Source organism: Paramisgurnus dabryanus, chromosome 6 (assembly GCF_030506205.2).
Source record: "Paramisgurnus dabryanus chromosome 6, PD_genome_1.1, whole genome shotgun sequence".
In the NCBI taxonomy this organism is placed as follows: domain Eukaryota; kingdom Metazoa; phylum Chordata; class Actinopteri; order Cypriniformes; family Cobitidae; genus Paramisgurnus; species Paramisgurnus dabryanus.
This window is the reverse complement of record NC_133342.1, coordinates 6,115,323-6,131,553: the sequence shown is the minus strand read 5'-3', so window position 1 is coordinate 6,131,553 and position 16,231 is coordinate 6,115,323. Positions and strand designations below refer to the sequence as shown.

Here is a 16,231-nt window from a genome sequence, read left to right as displayed (position 1 = left end):
TCTGACCGTTAGATTAGACACCACATTCTTTATAAAAGTGCTTCATGATGCTATAGAAAAACTATTTTGACTGAACAGTTTTCACAGGGTTTTCTTAAAAAGTTCTTTATGGTGAAAAAGTTTTTTTAGATTATAAAAATGTAAGAAAGAAATGCTTCTTTGAGGAACCAGAAAAGGGGTACTATTATGATTTTTTTTTAGTGCGTATGTGAAGTTTTAGCTCAAAATATCCCACAGATAATTTATTATAGCATGTTAAAATTGCCACTTTCTAGATGCGAGCAAAAATGTGCCGTTTTGGGGTGCGTCCTTTAAAATCCAAATGAGCTGATTTAAAGCAAACACTGATCACCATAAATTGAAATGAAATTGAAACTCAACTATGCTGTCAATTACTCTCTCTTCCTTTCTGGTAGACATATTTCATTATTTGAAATCAAATGTAATTTATGTGATATTAATGTAAATATAAGTATATGCAAATTCATTCTATATACAAACGGAAAATATAAAAATAGTACTACATCTATAGTAGCCTAGCAGAGATAAACTTAAGCTTCTTAGTTGTAATTCGGCTTTCAAATGAACTTGTACGTACTTGTGTGAAATATCCACAGCTCTGTTTAATAAGGCAGCACAATGCAACGAGAGGAAAAATAATACAGTAATGCTTTATTTCTCTTCTCACACGTCAGAACACGTACAAAATGATGTAGAAATGAGAATTACATCCACCTTTATTGGTTTCATAATGAAATAGCTTGTAAGATTGCAGCAATAGGAGTCCTATACGACTACACAAGAACATTCTCTTGATACCAACAAATAAAGAAAACGTTTTGAGGACCACCAAACAGATAAAATACACTTAAACTTCCCTGCACACTGATATACCATATATATATTTACATCATATAGGATTCCATGAAAACTAAAGCACTTTAAACATTGGTTTACTTTTTAAAATGACTTTTAAGGAGATATAGGCATGTCCCATGGGTGTTATTTTAACCCCACCCATAATCTGAAGAGTCTCCCGCGGCAGGACTGACTGGTTGGATCTTACTACAAGCAGTTTGCAATTGGACAGTTCAGAAGTCGTTCGTTGCAACCCCGTCAAAAGATGAAAGGTTGGACTGATCAGGATATGGGTGTGGAAAAAACATCTCGAACCTTTCACATTCCTGCAGCTATTTTCCCGTGATGCTCTTTAACCTCCTCTGTTCCAGGTGCGGGTGGTGTTTGCCCTCCGCTCTCTGAATCTTGAGCGGGCGGCTTTTGGGGCGCTTCGACCTCCTCTTTCGCCTGGGTGTCTCTTTTGGTAGGCGTGCTTTTTCCACTGTCAACCTGATCAAAGAAATCTTTCATAGCCTCCTCGTATAACTCGTAAGGTAGCTGTCCGTTCGGGGTAGAGTCGATGGCTCTTTTGCGATCAGTGTCCGGGTACTCCGTGAGAAGTTTGGCTGCGAGAAAGGTCGACTCTTCGTCTACAGTGTCGTCATCGTCGTAATCATCATTTCTTTTGCTTAGAGGTTTGTTTAAGTCAGACAGGATCAAGCTTCCCCGTCTTCCGCTTGGGTTGAAGTATTTCGTCATGGCTGTTTTGTAGGGCCTTTGCTTTAGGAAAGATAATTTTGCGTTTTTGTTGGCCAGGTTCCCCAAGCCAAGAATTTTTAAGATATCCTCGGTCTTGACGTCATGAGGGATGTTGCTCACCGTAACTTCTGGCTGTCGGCCGTTGTAATACTTGATAACCCGGCTCTTGTACCGAGGCTGGCTGGGATTTCTAATCGGCTGATTTTCAGGAAGGCGCTGTTGCTTTCTGGTTTCCTCCATAAATAGCATTCCAACCAGGTCTTCAGGAGGCACCTGGAGCTTTGTCGAAATAGCCGATAGCAGTTGTTTGATCGCCCTGGGGTCGATTAGAGAGGGTCGTGATAGGAGCCTTCTCCTTCCCTCTGTCAGATCTCGTTTTTGAGCTTGATCTGTCATCTCCAAGACCTTCAGTAGGTAGTAATCCTCAAGTTTGGTGTCATTGTCTGGATTCTCCTCGTCCTCGTCCACAGGGCTGGCTCGCCTTTCTATGATCTCACTCTGCTCCCCGTTGTCTGCCAATCCTCTTTCATATTCCTCACGACTTCCTTTAACCATTTCCTCTGTTTCCATCTGTTCCTCCAATGGCACCCATTCCTCTCCTCCAGTCACGTCTTCGTACGCCTGGTTTCTCACCCTGTATAGGTCATCGTCATTCACCCCATCATCCTCATCCTTCTCTCTTTTCTGGTTTTGTGCGGCTGACAGTTTACCAAGCTCCTCGAATATGGATCTCATGTTGGCGAGGCTCTGAGGGGTGTACTGCTCGTCCAGATCCTCAGTCGCTCGCTTGCTGTCTCTGCCGTTCTCCTCGTCCTCAAACATCAGCGGATATTTCTTGTGTGGCTTCACAGAGCCAGCGTAGTCACCGATGGGGCTCTCCGCATCTGCCATCGGGCGCCTGCTCTTGTGAGGGCGTCGCTCGTTGCCGGCTACTGTCTGGGTGTTTACGCTCTCTCCAGCCTGTTCCAGCATCCTAAGCAAAGATTGAACCCATTGAGGCACCTTGTTGTCCGGCCAGTGGGTGGCGTCCTCACGATTGGCCGGGTTCTCGTCCTGTAGGGAGGCGAGCTGCACCAGAAACCTGAATTTGTCCACCTCATCGTAGTCTCCGGTAGGATTTTCCGGTCCGTTGGCTCTCTGCTTTAAGCTTTCGATGTACTCCAGAGCTTTGATCATATCGGCGCTGGGAGCTAAGAAGCCACCCTGCTCTCCACCTCGCAGGCGGTGGTGACGCATGGAGGCGCCCTGCACGGTGAGAGTTTGGAGGAGGGAGGCGAGCAGCACCACCACTCCTCCGGCAGACAGTTTTGGTAGCGACGACATCATACCGCCTAGAGATAAATAAATAAACAGGAAAATTAGTGATTTGTCATAATATTGCAACTATACTTTTCAAGGCAGTATGCTTGTAATTTAACAACAAGACAGCATTTAAAATTCACCAAGTTTAAACAAGCTATTTGTGCAGCTTTCAGAGTTGCTTTGCAACCCAAAAATTTTTTTTCCTGTAGTGAGCAGAAGAGATGCTGCGAGCACCACAGCGGTAATGAAAGAAAGTCGGAACACAACATGTTTATAAAGGACAACAGCGCCGGATGAGTCACCGCCTGTTGTCAAGGTAACCTTTCACTTGTGGCTACCCATCTTTTATAGAGATCAATGAGAGATTTTACTTTTTTTTTTTTTTAAAAAGCTCTTGGTTAAGCATTATTCAATTCAAAACACTTATTAGAAACAAAACAACGAGATTTCGAGCTCTAAACCACAGATCAGGTGCGCTTGGTGATTAAATCAAAACAAACAAAGCAGGAAGGAAAGGGAGAAAAAGCTCCAAGTCTTAAATCAGACGCGTGCCATCCAACGCTGTTAATGAATATTAAAACAAACCTCCTTACCTTTTTGCAGATCTCAGATCAGTTGAATGAGCCTAAACAGCATGTCCGTGTATGTGAACGCGCCCGGTGTGTTTCAGCACTGGACAGCTCCTCGCGCTATATGAGGCGTCACCTGACCCATGCGTCATCCGCGCGCACGCAATGCCGAGCCTGCGCGCACGTTCATCAACCAACCTATAACATGAGCCGCTTGCTGTTCCAGTCTTATTCACAAATCACGATATATTGTAATTTTGTGAACGATAGGCAAGGTGTAGTATACGTATAGTTTCATTTATATATTTTCATAGAACTGGCTTTTGGATATTTTCTTTAAAACCAAATATAGCCTAACTACAGTTTTTGATAAAATTTCATATAAATAATAATAGCACACCTCATAGTAGTTTACTTAATAATTTAAATTGTATAACATAGGCTATTTATAGCAGATTTTTGCATATATCTTTACAAAAATGTACCACGGTTTCTGTTTAAATGTCAAAGAAATAATAATAGCATACTTATATTATAGCATAAGTTTAACATCATATAATAAACTTAAACTTTGAGATCTAACAAACAATGGCATTTTGGTTGAAACATTACATTTTTATCATGCTAAAGTAAACAATTTTTTTTAAAAACATGCTAAATTTAACAAATTCTCTACTGATCCAATATATATCAAAATGTGAATCACAGTACTTTAATTTCTATCTCACGGGTTGTATCGTTTAACACAAAATGAAAACTGCAGTAGTTGTTCCAGGTAAAATTTTTTCCTTCATTGTCCTTAGCACACATGGCCATCACGGAGTTAAATCGGCTGGCGATGAGTCACACAAACGCACACACTGCAGAGCTCAATGGAGATGGAGGGAGGAAGAAAGTCCTCTGATAGATGTTCAGATGATGCTTTAGCTCTCTCTCCTCCTGTGCTGAGCATCTATCTGCATCCCTGTGAATTAGATGCCGTCAGTAACAGGGTGACACTTGGCCTGATCACTTTTCCTGGAAAACATAATGTACCGGCTCTCTGCATATTGTCTGAAGTATTTTTAACAGCCAAATCCAATGTGGTTAAAATAAAAGTAAAACTAAGTATAATGTCATTTTTGCAAGACATGCTGAAATGGTGATGCCATTGTAGAATATTGTTTCTTAAAAACTTCAAAATAATCAAATACACATAAACTGGTTATACGTTTTGTAGAAGCCTTTATTTTGTACCTGGTAAAGTTCATCTCAGCCTACAGCTGTACTGTTTTTAGCACAAGCTCATTTCTCTACAGCCAGTTGACTGCACTCTGGGGAGAGACGGCTCTCCTGACGTCACACGATTGTATGAGTCATGAGCCTGTGTTTGTGTGTATGTTTGGAGGGAGTCTTCACGCCTGTAATATAAAACAATCCACTCTCTTTCTGCATCTACTGACATCCTTTAGCAATCAGAAGAAGTGGCAGCAGCTGTGTTTTAAAGGCTTTAGAAAACTAAATCTTTAATAAAAATTGATCCACAATTACAATTTTCTCCTCTTAACACCATCAGAGCATCCTACTGTGTTGGCATGACGATCATTTTTGCACAACCTCCGCTTGTGGATGGGGAAAACAGTGATGACTCTAAAACATGTCTTAATGGAATTGACCATAAATAGATGCCGTGGAGGTGTCAGCAGGAGGTTGCAGTTGGACCGACAATCTGATAGGCTGAGATAAATGTGGGTGGGGTTGATAGGGAAATCTCATGAAGATTCTGTATGTTGATGGCCTAAATAAGAAAAACTAGAGGGTATGACCTTATTATTTCAGCTGTTTCCAAATGAAGGGTGGATGTTTATTTTTATCAGCTTTTATGATGTACTTATCAGTATAGTAAGGTTAAAGGTCCTGTCTTTTTTGTTTTTTTTGAAGCTTTGATTGTGTTTACAGTGCACAATATAACATGTTCATGTTTCATGTGTAAAAAACGCAGTATTTTATCTTTATAGTGCTGTTTTCACTGTCCTCAAAACGGGTTGATGTCTTCCTTGTCCTTTGAAGTTCCTCCTTCAGAAATACGTAACGAGGTCTGATTGTGTAGTTTGTTTAGTGTGTTGTGAATCGATAGCAGCTTAGCTTGCCATTAGCTTAGCTTGCTGTTATTTTAGCTTGCCGTTAGCTTAGCTGGCGACTGACGTATTCCTGTCGGCGGAGTTAAGTCAAAAAATGAAAATCATGTTATCATTTATTCACCCTCATGTTTTTATAAACCTGTAGGAGTCTCTTTACACAAAACAAGATATTTTGATAAATGATGGTAAGCACTGCTGACGACCCATTGACTTCCATAGTAGGAAAAAACATGTTTTTTTGGTGTATTGATTACTATGGTTTTACTACATTAACTATGGTTTTTGAAAACCATGATTGTCAAAACCATGGTTATTTTGTAGTTACTATGGTTTTACTACAGTAACCACGGTTTTTTTGGTTTTAACTGTAGTAAAACCATGGTTAATTTTCGTAAGGGAATGGGTACAGTCAACTGTGTGCTTACCATATATGATCAAAATATTTTCTTTTGTGTGAAGAGACTCATACAGGTTTATAAAAAACAACATGAAAGTAAAAAGATGATAACATGATTTTCATTTTTGGGTGAATTGTGCCTTTAAAGATTAGATGTTGCGTTGTGTTGTGTTTCAACTTAGTCTTATAAATGTTTCTCCTAAAATTGTTAAGGAAAAATAAAAATGGAATTGTTAAAATACATTAAGAGCTGTAAATATATATCAAATTAGTAAATACTGTTTTTTTTACTTAAATCTTAACTCTTTATACTACATTGCTGTAGTCTTCTTTGCCTAAGGCTCACACTAAGCATTGTCACTGACATTTGTAACTTACAATTCACAAAAAAAGAAACTTGAATCATGTTGAAAATCATCTGGATTTGGGTAATTTGATGACCAGTGTTGGGGGTAACACATTACAAGTAATGTGCATTACGTAATAATATAACTTTTCTGAAATAACGAGTAAAGTAACGCATTACTTAATAAATGTACACATTAATATTTAAGTTACTTTTCAGTTTAATTAATTAGATGTAAAAAAAAAACAATGTACTACATTGAAGTCGCAATGAAAAGTAAAATAAAAAACTGTCATTTGTTTTGTAATATTGTGGTATTTTTTACAAATTATTTATCTGTGAGCTTCATTAATTTTTAAAAATGAATGTGCCCTCCTAATCTTTATTCAAAAAAGCAAATCTCCTCCCCTCCTAAAAACGATCTCTCTTTACTTCCGGTCAAAATGTATGGCAGGTGGGCGGGGTCCGGGAGAATATCGCTGCAATTAGCAATTAGCAACATGACCCAACTTCAAATGATCCAATCAGATCTCGATGGACAAATTCAAATCCAGCCCTGCCTTATTTCATTTCAGAGGCTGGTTTTACTCAAGCGTGCCGCACAAGCCCTGAAAAGTGAAGCCAAAACGTCTCGATCGCCCCCCAGTGACTGGTCCCAGTATAGGTTATAAACCCCGCCTCCCCATGTTATTCAATGGGACTTGAGACCAACTAAAAAAATTAATTACACTTCAATTATCTTTTTTCCGAAGCTAGTTTCTGTCATTTACTGTAGTTTTTATCACGCTGATGTACATTCAAATGTTTGTTTTTAAAATAAGTTTGTGTTTAGTTAGTTATTTAATGATATAAAAACAGTGGTGTCACGTCATGAGTGACAGCTGTGATATCGTGTGATATGCGCATTCTACGAGAGCGAGGGCGGGGTTTTGACTTCGCGGCTTCCTTTCCTGCTCACTACTGCGCATGACTGGTCCCGAAATCGCTATTGCGCAGACTCAAGACCCAAGATGTCAGCGCCATATCGGGACACTGGCGGCTTCACTTTTCACCAATGGAAAAGAGCGAACAGGCGTCGTCCATCTTTTTTTACAGTCTATGGTTTTACTCGGATACATGTCACCACGGGGAAAATTAGGCAATTGATACTTCCGTTTCATGGTGACTTTAAACTAAACGTATTAACATAGAATTACACATTCTATGCGTGAACAGTTTTGGTCAAAAATGTTTTTTGCGATGGAAATATGCAATTTCTAAATGCAGAATTTTTCAGTCATAAAAAACACCTGCAAAGTAAGAAAAAGTAACACAAAAGTAACTTAAAAGTAACGTAAGCATTACTTTCCATGAAAAGTAACACAATAAGTTACTTTTTGGGGAAGTAACTTAATATTGTAATGCCAGCCCAGTCTCACGAAATTTCTTTATATAGTCACGTCATTTTTTGATTCTTTTTTCGTGATACTATCACGAATTTCTGTGTTTTTTCTTGATCGTATAGCAAATTCATCTTTTCGTGTGATTATCACGTATTGGTTACTCAAGAGTTTTGTCCTATTTTCTTACCATTGTCACTTCGGTTTAGGGTTAGATTTACATAAAATGACATCCCTACCCAAACCCAACTCTAACCCTAACGCCAGGTGACATATAAAAAATAAGTCAGAAATTTTTTTATAAACCAATGTAAAAAGTGACATTCTAATGAAAGCACCAAATCTAACCCTAAACCGAAGCGACCATAGTTTAAAAATAGGAAAAAGCAGTTGAGTAACCAATACGTGATAATCACACGAAAACAGGAATTTGTTATACGATCACAAAAAAAAGAATCAAAAAATTACGTGACTATATCATGAAACCTCATGAGACTGGTTAGTGTAATGCTTTACTTTTAAAAGTAACTTTCCCCAACACTGTTGATGACAAATCTTTGAATTCAGATGAAATCTTCAGTAATATTGAGTTTTGATTTTATATATGTATAAAGGGTTCATATGACGTTGCTAGACCATTATTTTGAGTATTTGGTGTTATGCAATGTGTTTAAATGGTTTAAGGTTCAAAAAAACATACCACATACCATACAGTAGGGCTGTGTATCGCTAACAAATTCCCGATACCTCTGCAACAGAGCTCTGAACCTTCAGAGAAAGCAAACTTGAGGCTGAGGCTCGAGCCCCAAGTTCAACCCCCCCCCACAACAGAAACTGCACAGAGGAAGAAAGAGAGAGTGAAGGAGGAGATGGGGAGGAGGAGGGATGCTGGAAAAATTGCAGCTGGACCCGGAGGCCAAAAGACTGCCTTATGTACGTCCATAATGATGATTGACAGGCCTGAATGTTAAGGCTGTTCCAGACCTACATTTAGAATAACCAAGCATTTATTAGAGTGTGTTAACTGATTTTAAGGTTCGCTAAAGGTTTGTAAAAATCCCTTAACATAAGTATGAGCAATATTAGCAATAATTAACATATTATAATATAGTTTAGTTGTACAATGAAACAACTGCTCTTTTTGTTGCTTGCTTTTGATCAGATCTCATGATCTCAAGTGTATTGTTACTGATACGAAACAGATTTAGATTAGTTTAATAAAGCACTTAGATTAAGCAGATCTGTTCCGAAGGCTGTTGTTTTGATTCAGCTCAACGTCACGTGTGTTCAGTACACTGTCACGAGCTGACAGGCACAGACAACAAAGATGTAAATGAGAAATAAAGGGAGGGACGCATCATCCAACTTGCATTCATCCAATAAATACAAGGAATGAAATCTATCTGTCAATTTACCCCTTCACCAGATCCTTAATACGTCTATCTTTTTCTCTCTGTCCTTTATCTGTCTCTCACTTCCTCTGGTTGCCGTGGAGATTGACAGCACCGTTGTGTGGCTCTCAGAATCAATGAATGTCATTCCTGAGTCGACAGAAACCACCGGGCGCTGCAGTTGCCCTCCATTCCCTGTAGTCTGTGTGTGTCATGAAGATTATAAGACAGGCACTAAAGTGTGTGGGAATGACTCATAGATGCTATTGGTAACAAAAGTATACACTCGCTCTAAGCTTAATGTTCATTTTTGCTCAGAAATTCTGGAGACTTGGTGATCACCCATACAAATGGGTTTTGTTACAGCAATGTTTTTCCTCAGCAAATGATAATTTCTCATTATTTGAAGAAAATGTGTCAGGATGATGCTATAAGGGAACATTTCACAAGACTTTTTAAGATGTCAAATAAATCTTTGGTGTCCCAAGAGTGCGTATTTGAAGTTTTAGCTCAAAATATCATATAGGTATTTTATTATAGTATGTTAAAATTGACACTTTTTGTCCCTTCTGACATCACAAGGGGAGCCACATTTTTAATGACCTATTTTTCACATACTTGCAAAGAATGGTTTACCAAAACTAAGTGACTAGGTTGATCTTTTTCACATTTTCTAGGTTGATAGAAGCACTGGGGACCCAATTATAGCACCTAAACATGAAAAAGGTCAGATTGTCATGGCATGTCCCCTTTAAGGATATGATAGACCCAGAGTAAAAGGGAACATTATGGTGATCAGTGTTTGCATCAGCCCATTTGCATTTAAAAGGACACACCCAAAATGGCAAATTTTTGCTCACATTTACAAAGTGGCAATTTGGACATGTTATAATAAATTATCTATATTGTATTTTAAGCTAAAACTTCACATATGTACTCTGGGGACACCAAAGATTTATGTGTTATCTAAAAAAATACCCTTTAATGTTGGGTTTAAAGATCTTTCTCATTTATTAGCAGATAAGATTTCTGAGCTTTCAACACAAACTGGTAATCCTCTGCATCAGTGTTGTATCTCTCCTCCTCCCTCTCTTCCTCTCTCCTCTCTCTCTCTCGAGTCCTTGTCTCCATGGTGACCCTCCTCTTTACGTCTTTCACTCATCTCTCTTGTTCTGTATACGTGCAGAAGTGTGAGGTAGCGTGTGACAGGTGGCTTGTAATATGGAGACTTGATCATTTATCCATTATTTTTCTCTTTTCTCTCTTTCTCATATGGTCTAATGAGAAAATGTGCTGAAACTTGGGATTCGCTTTAACAACTTTTAGACACGAGCTCCTGCAGAGTAAAGACGAATGCTAATTCAGAGGTCTTATCATTTAGGATAACTGCGAAGTTAATAGGAGATATGCACTGTCAGAAAAAGGGACAACTCTGTACCTTTTCTGTACCTTACAAAACATAATACAATGGTGTACCTTTTTGGTTACATTTCTGTACCTTAAGGACCTATTGTGCACCTTTAAAGGTACAGTAAAATGTTTTGTACCCCTAACATTTAAATGTTTCAAAATTGTTCCTTATTGTACAGAGATATAACATTTCAATGTGTTGTATATGAACGCTATCTCATGAGAATTCGTACATATTTTACAAGTTGGCCAATTTGTATGAATTCATACGACCACTTACATAAGTTTTGGTACGATTTGCCCTGACTCCTGTGACGTTGGGGTTAGGGACGGGGTTCGGTTTCGTTGTTGTTTTTTCATGAGAATTGTACGATTTTGCACGATTAAGTTCATATGAATTTATACAAATTAGCAGCTCGTAAAATATGTACAATTTCTCGTGAGATCAGGCTGTGCATGCCCATAAAGGTACAAAAACTAACCTTTGAGGGTACCACCCCAGTGACAGAAAATGTACAGTGTTGTACCTTGTATGGTGTTTGATGGCTGTTGTTTTTAGATTTTTGCAAGGACGAATTAAAATTATTTAAACGCATACACACTCAGAAAAAACACCTCTGCACCTCTAGAGTTTATATGTTCGTAGAGGTACAGAGGTACATATTCGTACCACATGTATACATATATGTACCTTGAAGCAACACATTAGGAGTAGAGACCGACATTATCTTTTTCCACCGATAGCCGATTATTCAGGCTGATATCTGATGATAGCTAGTTTGGTGGTATATTAACTTAAAATAACTCAATTCTGAAGAGTAAATTTTCTGAATGTTATTCATTCATATATTGAACATAGTGATGTTTCTTTACATTTCCTATACACAGAGCTAAAATTCATTCTCTTTTATATCGCCAAGACTATCCACTGTTTTTAAACTATCGGCCGATAGTGTGAAAAATAGCTTTTATCAACCAATACGGATTATTGGCCAATATATTGGTGCATCTCTAATTAGGACCCTTTAAAAGAGTAGAAATGCCCCAATCACAGCTTGGGATCATTTTACTGACTAGTTTACATTCCCTCACACATTCATTTAAGCTTTTTTTCTCTCACTTTTTCATCCCCCCTCCTTCACCTTTCTCTGACTCATGATCTGAATGACGTTATTGCTTGCGTGTGTATGGACCGAAGGCTCTTTTCATTTTTCATTCTCTAATGAGAAGAAATGGACCTCGACGTCAGCCAGTCTTCTCGTTTTCCGGTCTCCTACACTCTCATCTCATATCTGTATCTTTAATAACTCTTCACAACAGCTTCTTGATTCATAAACACTACACATCAGCTGATTTTTATTAGCAATCAGGATTTCATGAAATGTGTTCTCGTTGGGACTTTAACCGTGCGTTCAGTGCATGTTTGTCAGTCAGATGTGCAAGGTTAACACCAGCTGTGATTATCTCAACACCATCTGCTTCCTTCTGGAACAACGTGTCACTATAAACTGGTACATTCAAATGTATACATTGAGTCATTTTCATGAGTTCTTTATTCTGTTGAACATAAAAGAAGATATTTTGATAAATGATCGTAAGATGGTACCCACTGACTTCCATAATAGTTGTTTTCCTACTATGGAAGTCAATAGGCTTTATGCCCAGCTGCACTACTTCGTGAACTTCAGCCAGCTCCTTGTTTCCTGTCTGCCATTATTGGACAAACTGATTAATCCAGGTGTGCCTGACCTCAGTAGTCACAACAACAGTAATCAGACACACCTGGATTAATCAGTTTGTCCATTAATGGCAGACAGGAAACAAGGAGCTGGCTGAAGTTCAGAAAGTAGTGCAGCTGGGCATAAAGCCTACTGTGTGCTTTCCATCATTTATCAAAATATCTTCTTTTGTGTATGCTCGTTTTCCTGCCCTGTCTGCATTTGCATTGCTTGCTTACAGAAATATTTAAAATATACATTTACATTATTTATATTTTAATAATTATTTTAGATGGGGGTGCTGTCCCCCCTGGGATTTCCGCTTATGGGTTTAAGACAACATGATTACAGAATTTTCATTTTTGTGTGAACTATCCCTGTAACTAGGCTAACAAGACTTTCTTGGTCAAGAAATTTTATCAGTCTTGCTGGTGGACAGCGTGACGATCATAGTTTGCTTTGTAAGTGTTATGACAGGAAACTTAAAGAAACATAAAGCATTTGTCTGCAGATGGCACTTGGTTTAATATTTTCTTTCTAATGCATTGTCATTCATTCACAAAACATAATTGTAGTTTTTAAAAATCATGGTCATGCAAAAACATGGTATTAATATGGTAACACAGATTGTAGGTTTGTTTGTATGGTTTGTAATTGTACATTTTGTAAGTCTGGCACACCTGATTTAAATCATGAGCTCATTATCAGTGAGATTTCTGACTCTTTGTGTTGGATAATGAAGACATATCCTGTGTGCAGTGCTGTGGATCTTCAGCATCAGGATTAATAACCATTGATAACATCAGGTAAGAATCTGATCAATCAGAAATACTGTAGGCACTTGGGTTTGAGTCTCTGTAGGAAAAGCGTCTGAATCTCTGGCAGAAGAATTTACTGTCACACCCACTGGCCCACGCACACCAGCGTTAATGAACTGTTGTTATTGTGGCAGATTGTGTGAATCCGATTCTTCATAAGAGAGATGATTATAAATATAAACACTGAAGAAAAGACCATATAATTATGTGTGCGTTTGTGTGTTTGAGAGAGTTTAGTGAAAAGAAGCCTGGCGAGCTTTCACATCTTTAATGAATCCGAGTTCTGTGGAAAACACTGATAGGAGAACGGTCCAATGGGCGAGAGGACAGTGACCTTTGTTTGCATAGCTGAGCACAGTTTCAGTCTCTATGTTCATTAAAATCTTCACACAGAGAGAGAGAGAGAGAGAGAGAGAGAGAGAGAGAGAGAGAGAGAGAGAGAGAGAGAGAGAGAGAGAGAGAGAGAGAGAGAGAGAGAGAGAGAGAGAGAGAGCGAGAGAGAGCGAGAGAGAGCGAGCGAGAGAGAGAGAGAGAGAGAGAGAGAGAGAGAGAGGCAGTGGACACAGGAATAAGGATGACAGTCCTGTCATAAAGCTAAAACTGTTTGACCATACTGTGAGTTTCTCATTAATCGTCTTGTTCCCACACATAAACAGAGCTACCATACCCCCCCTCTCTCTCTCGGTGGAGAGAGGCTATAAATATATTCTAGTGATGACTCATATACCAGACATATCAATATCTGCACACACACAAAGTACATTTACATCATCAGACCACAGGAGTGTTGCTATACGTTCATTTTTAAAGTCTTATTTTAATCGTTATCTTTTATTATTTTGTTTCTTTATTATTACTCTGTATACTTAAAGGGGTCATAGCGTGAAAATCTGACTTTTTTCAATTTTTAAGTGCTATAATTGGGTCCCCAGTGCTTCTATCAACCTAGAAAATGTGAAAAAGATCAACCGAGGAACTTAGTTTTGGTAAACCATTCTCTGCAAGCACTAAAAGTGGTTTTTGGCTCGTAATCATAGAGTAACCATTTTATGAAGAACCATATGGGGGTCATATAGCACCACTATAGCACCACATATGGTTCTACATAGCACCTTATGGTTCTACACCAGTGCTACACAGGTACTTCATCTGTGCTACATGGCACTTAAAATGGTTCCTCTATGATTACGAGCCAAGAACCACTTTTAGTGCTATTTAGCACTGTTTGTTTTTAGAGTGTATTGAGTCTTATTATAATAATACCACCCCTTAAAGGGACACTTCACCCATTTGCATTAAGCTTTGTATAGTTAGAACCCCAGTCATGTTTTTGAATGGTCGTGCATCATTTCCTCAGTTGCCGCTGAGACAGGAGAATTAAAAGATTTCAGTGTTGCACTTCCTTCTTTCAATGATGTAAAAATCATCATTTTGCATCCTCGAAAGAAGGTAGTCCAATATCTTTGTTGAGGGTTACATTTCGACTACAAATATGACGCACTTTCAATAAAGATTAATGTTTCTACAGGTGAAATGCTCCTTTAATCTGCACTATCCACTGCCATTTAGTGCAGAGAGAAAGAAAGCAACACAATTGAAAGCACAATTGAGTTTCAATTTCAATAAACCACCATTATGGTGATCAGTGTTTGCATTTTATGAGCTAATTTACATTTTACAGGACACACCCAAAAATGGCACATTTTTGCTTGCGCCTACAAAATGCCAAATTGGACATGCTATAAAAAATGATCTGTGGGTGTTTTGAGCTAAAACTTCACCTACGTACTAAAGACTTATTTTACATCTTAAAAAAAATCTCATAATATGATCATCAATCTAGTTTTCTACTTTTTGCATCCTTTTGTCCACACCTGTAAATCAAAATGAAATAGACAAAGTAACATTGAATCGTATGTGTCCACATCATACTGTTAATGTATTAAACTGTGTGTATATATGGATGTATTTAAACACGTATGTTTTTATTCTTGTGTGGGTGTTTTTGAAGGTTTCCCTCATCATTCGCTGATGATTATTTTGTTTAGCATTTTCTTATTTGTCATTTTGCATCGCTCACAACAAGAAGCACAGATGGTGCAAAACAAACACATTCCTTCAGTCTGTCACAAACACACACTTCAATGTCTATGCTACAGAACCCACAGCTGTATCTAGAAACCGCGTATGTGTGTGTGTGTGTGTGTGTGTGTGTGCGTTAGTAAGCCATGATTAATGCTATACACAAATGGCTTCTCTCTATCCATCTATCAATCTTGATGTGACATTCAGTAGTTTCATTCAGTAAGATCATGTCGGTTGAAATGAATATCTTCTGTATCTATCCTGATGATCTCTACAAAAGACATCCGCCGTCAGCTTGCGGCCTTGGTTTCCATGGACACCGATTCTTGTTCTAAGGACTGACTTCAGAACAGCTAAGTGTTTTCTTATATGGCTAAGCTGCAGATGTGCAAAAGTCCTTAAGACTACACAAAAGAAAAGAATCAAATCTTTGACGTCGTCAACCATGCAAGGCCACAGAGTCCGTATGTCTTTGAAAATTTTATCAAACGCGTCACTCCAATCGTGTGTTAAACCGGAAAATAAATATTTTGAAATTTAGTTAAAATAAAAATGACTACGTTTCATTACATTTTGCAAACTTTTCCTAAATAGGTACATTTAGGAATATTAGAACATTACAGGTTTATAATTATTTACAGTTTGCTTTGGCACATATTTAAAAAAGTAGTAACATTTTCTAAACTGTGAGTGCAAATGTCACAATTGTTTGCTGAAACTTTAAAACCTAGTTTTTGTGTCAGTAATTTTGCCAAAGCCACCAAAAAAAAGTATTTTTGTCATTGTGTGAGCCACCCTGGTCAAAATGTTTAGTTGTTTTTTCATATGTGAAGTTTTAGCTCAAAATACCACAGATAATTTATTATAACACTGATTGCCATAATGGTGGTTTGTTGAAATTGAAACTCAATTATTTGTGTTGTCATTCTCTCTCTATCTCTCTCTCTCTCTGCAATAAATGGCAGTGCCGTGGTTGTATAGTGCACATTAAGGGGCTGCGGTATTCTTATTATAAGATCCCCCTTTAAACATCACAAGGGGAGCCAAACTTCAATTATCTATTTTTTCACATGTTTGAAGAGAATGGTTTACCAAAAGTT

At 38.1% G+C, this 16,231-nt stretch overlaps 1 protein-coding gene across 2 annotated transcripts; it reads right to left on the bottom strand.

The window, feature by feature from the left end:
• Nucleotides 1–650: 650 nt before the first annotated feature.
• scg2b (secretogranin II b) lies at nt 651–3,613 on the bottom strand. Of its 2 annotated transcripts, none has more exons than XM_065262274.1 (2): nt 3,492–3,613; nt 651–2,927 (listed from the first exon to the last, which is right to left on the bottom strand). In XM_065262274.1, the coding sequence occupies exon 2, from the start codon at nt 2,920–2,922 to the stop codon at nt 1,177–1,179; it is 1,746 nt and encodes a 581-aa protein (XP_065118346.1). In that variant the 5' UTR covers nt 2,923–2,927; nt 3,492–3,613; the 3' UTR covers nt 651–1,176. The 2 variants fall into 2 exon arrangements, with proteins under 2 accessions (XP_065118346.1, XP_065118347.1); XM_065262275.1 differs by lacking the exon at nt 3,492–3,613 and adding an exon at nt 3,039–3,183.
• Nucleotides 3,614–16,231: the final 12,618 nt, after the last annotated feature.

Bases quoted from the DNA above. Each gene is read 5' to 3' on its own strand.
- scg2b (XM_065262274.1), bottom strand. From the start codon at position 2,922: ATGATGTCGTCGCTACCAAAACTGTCTGCCGGAGGAGTGGTGGTGCTG.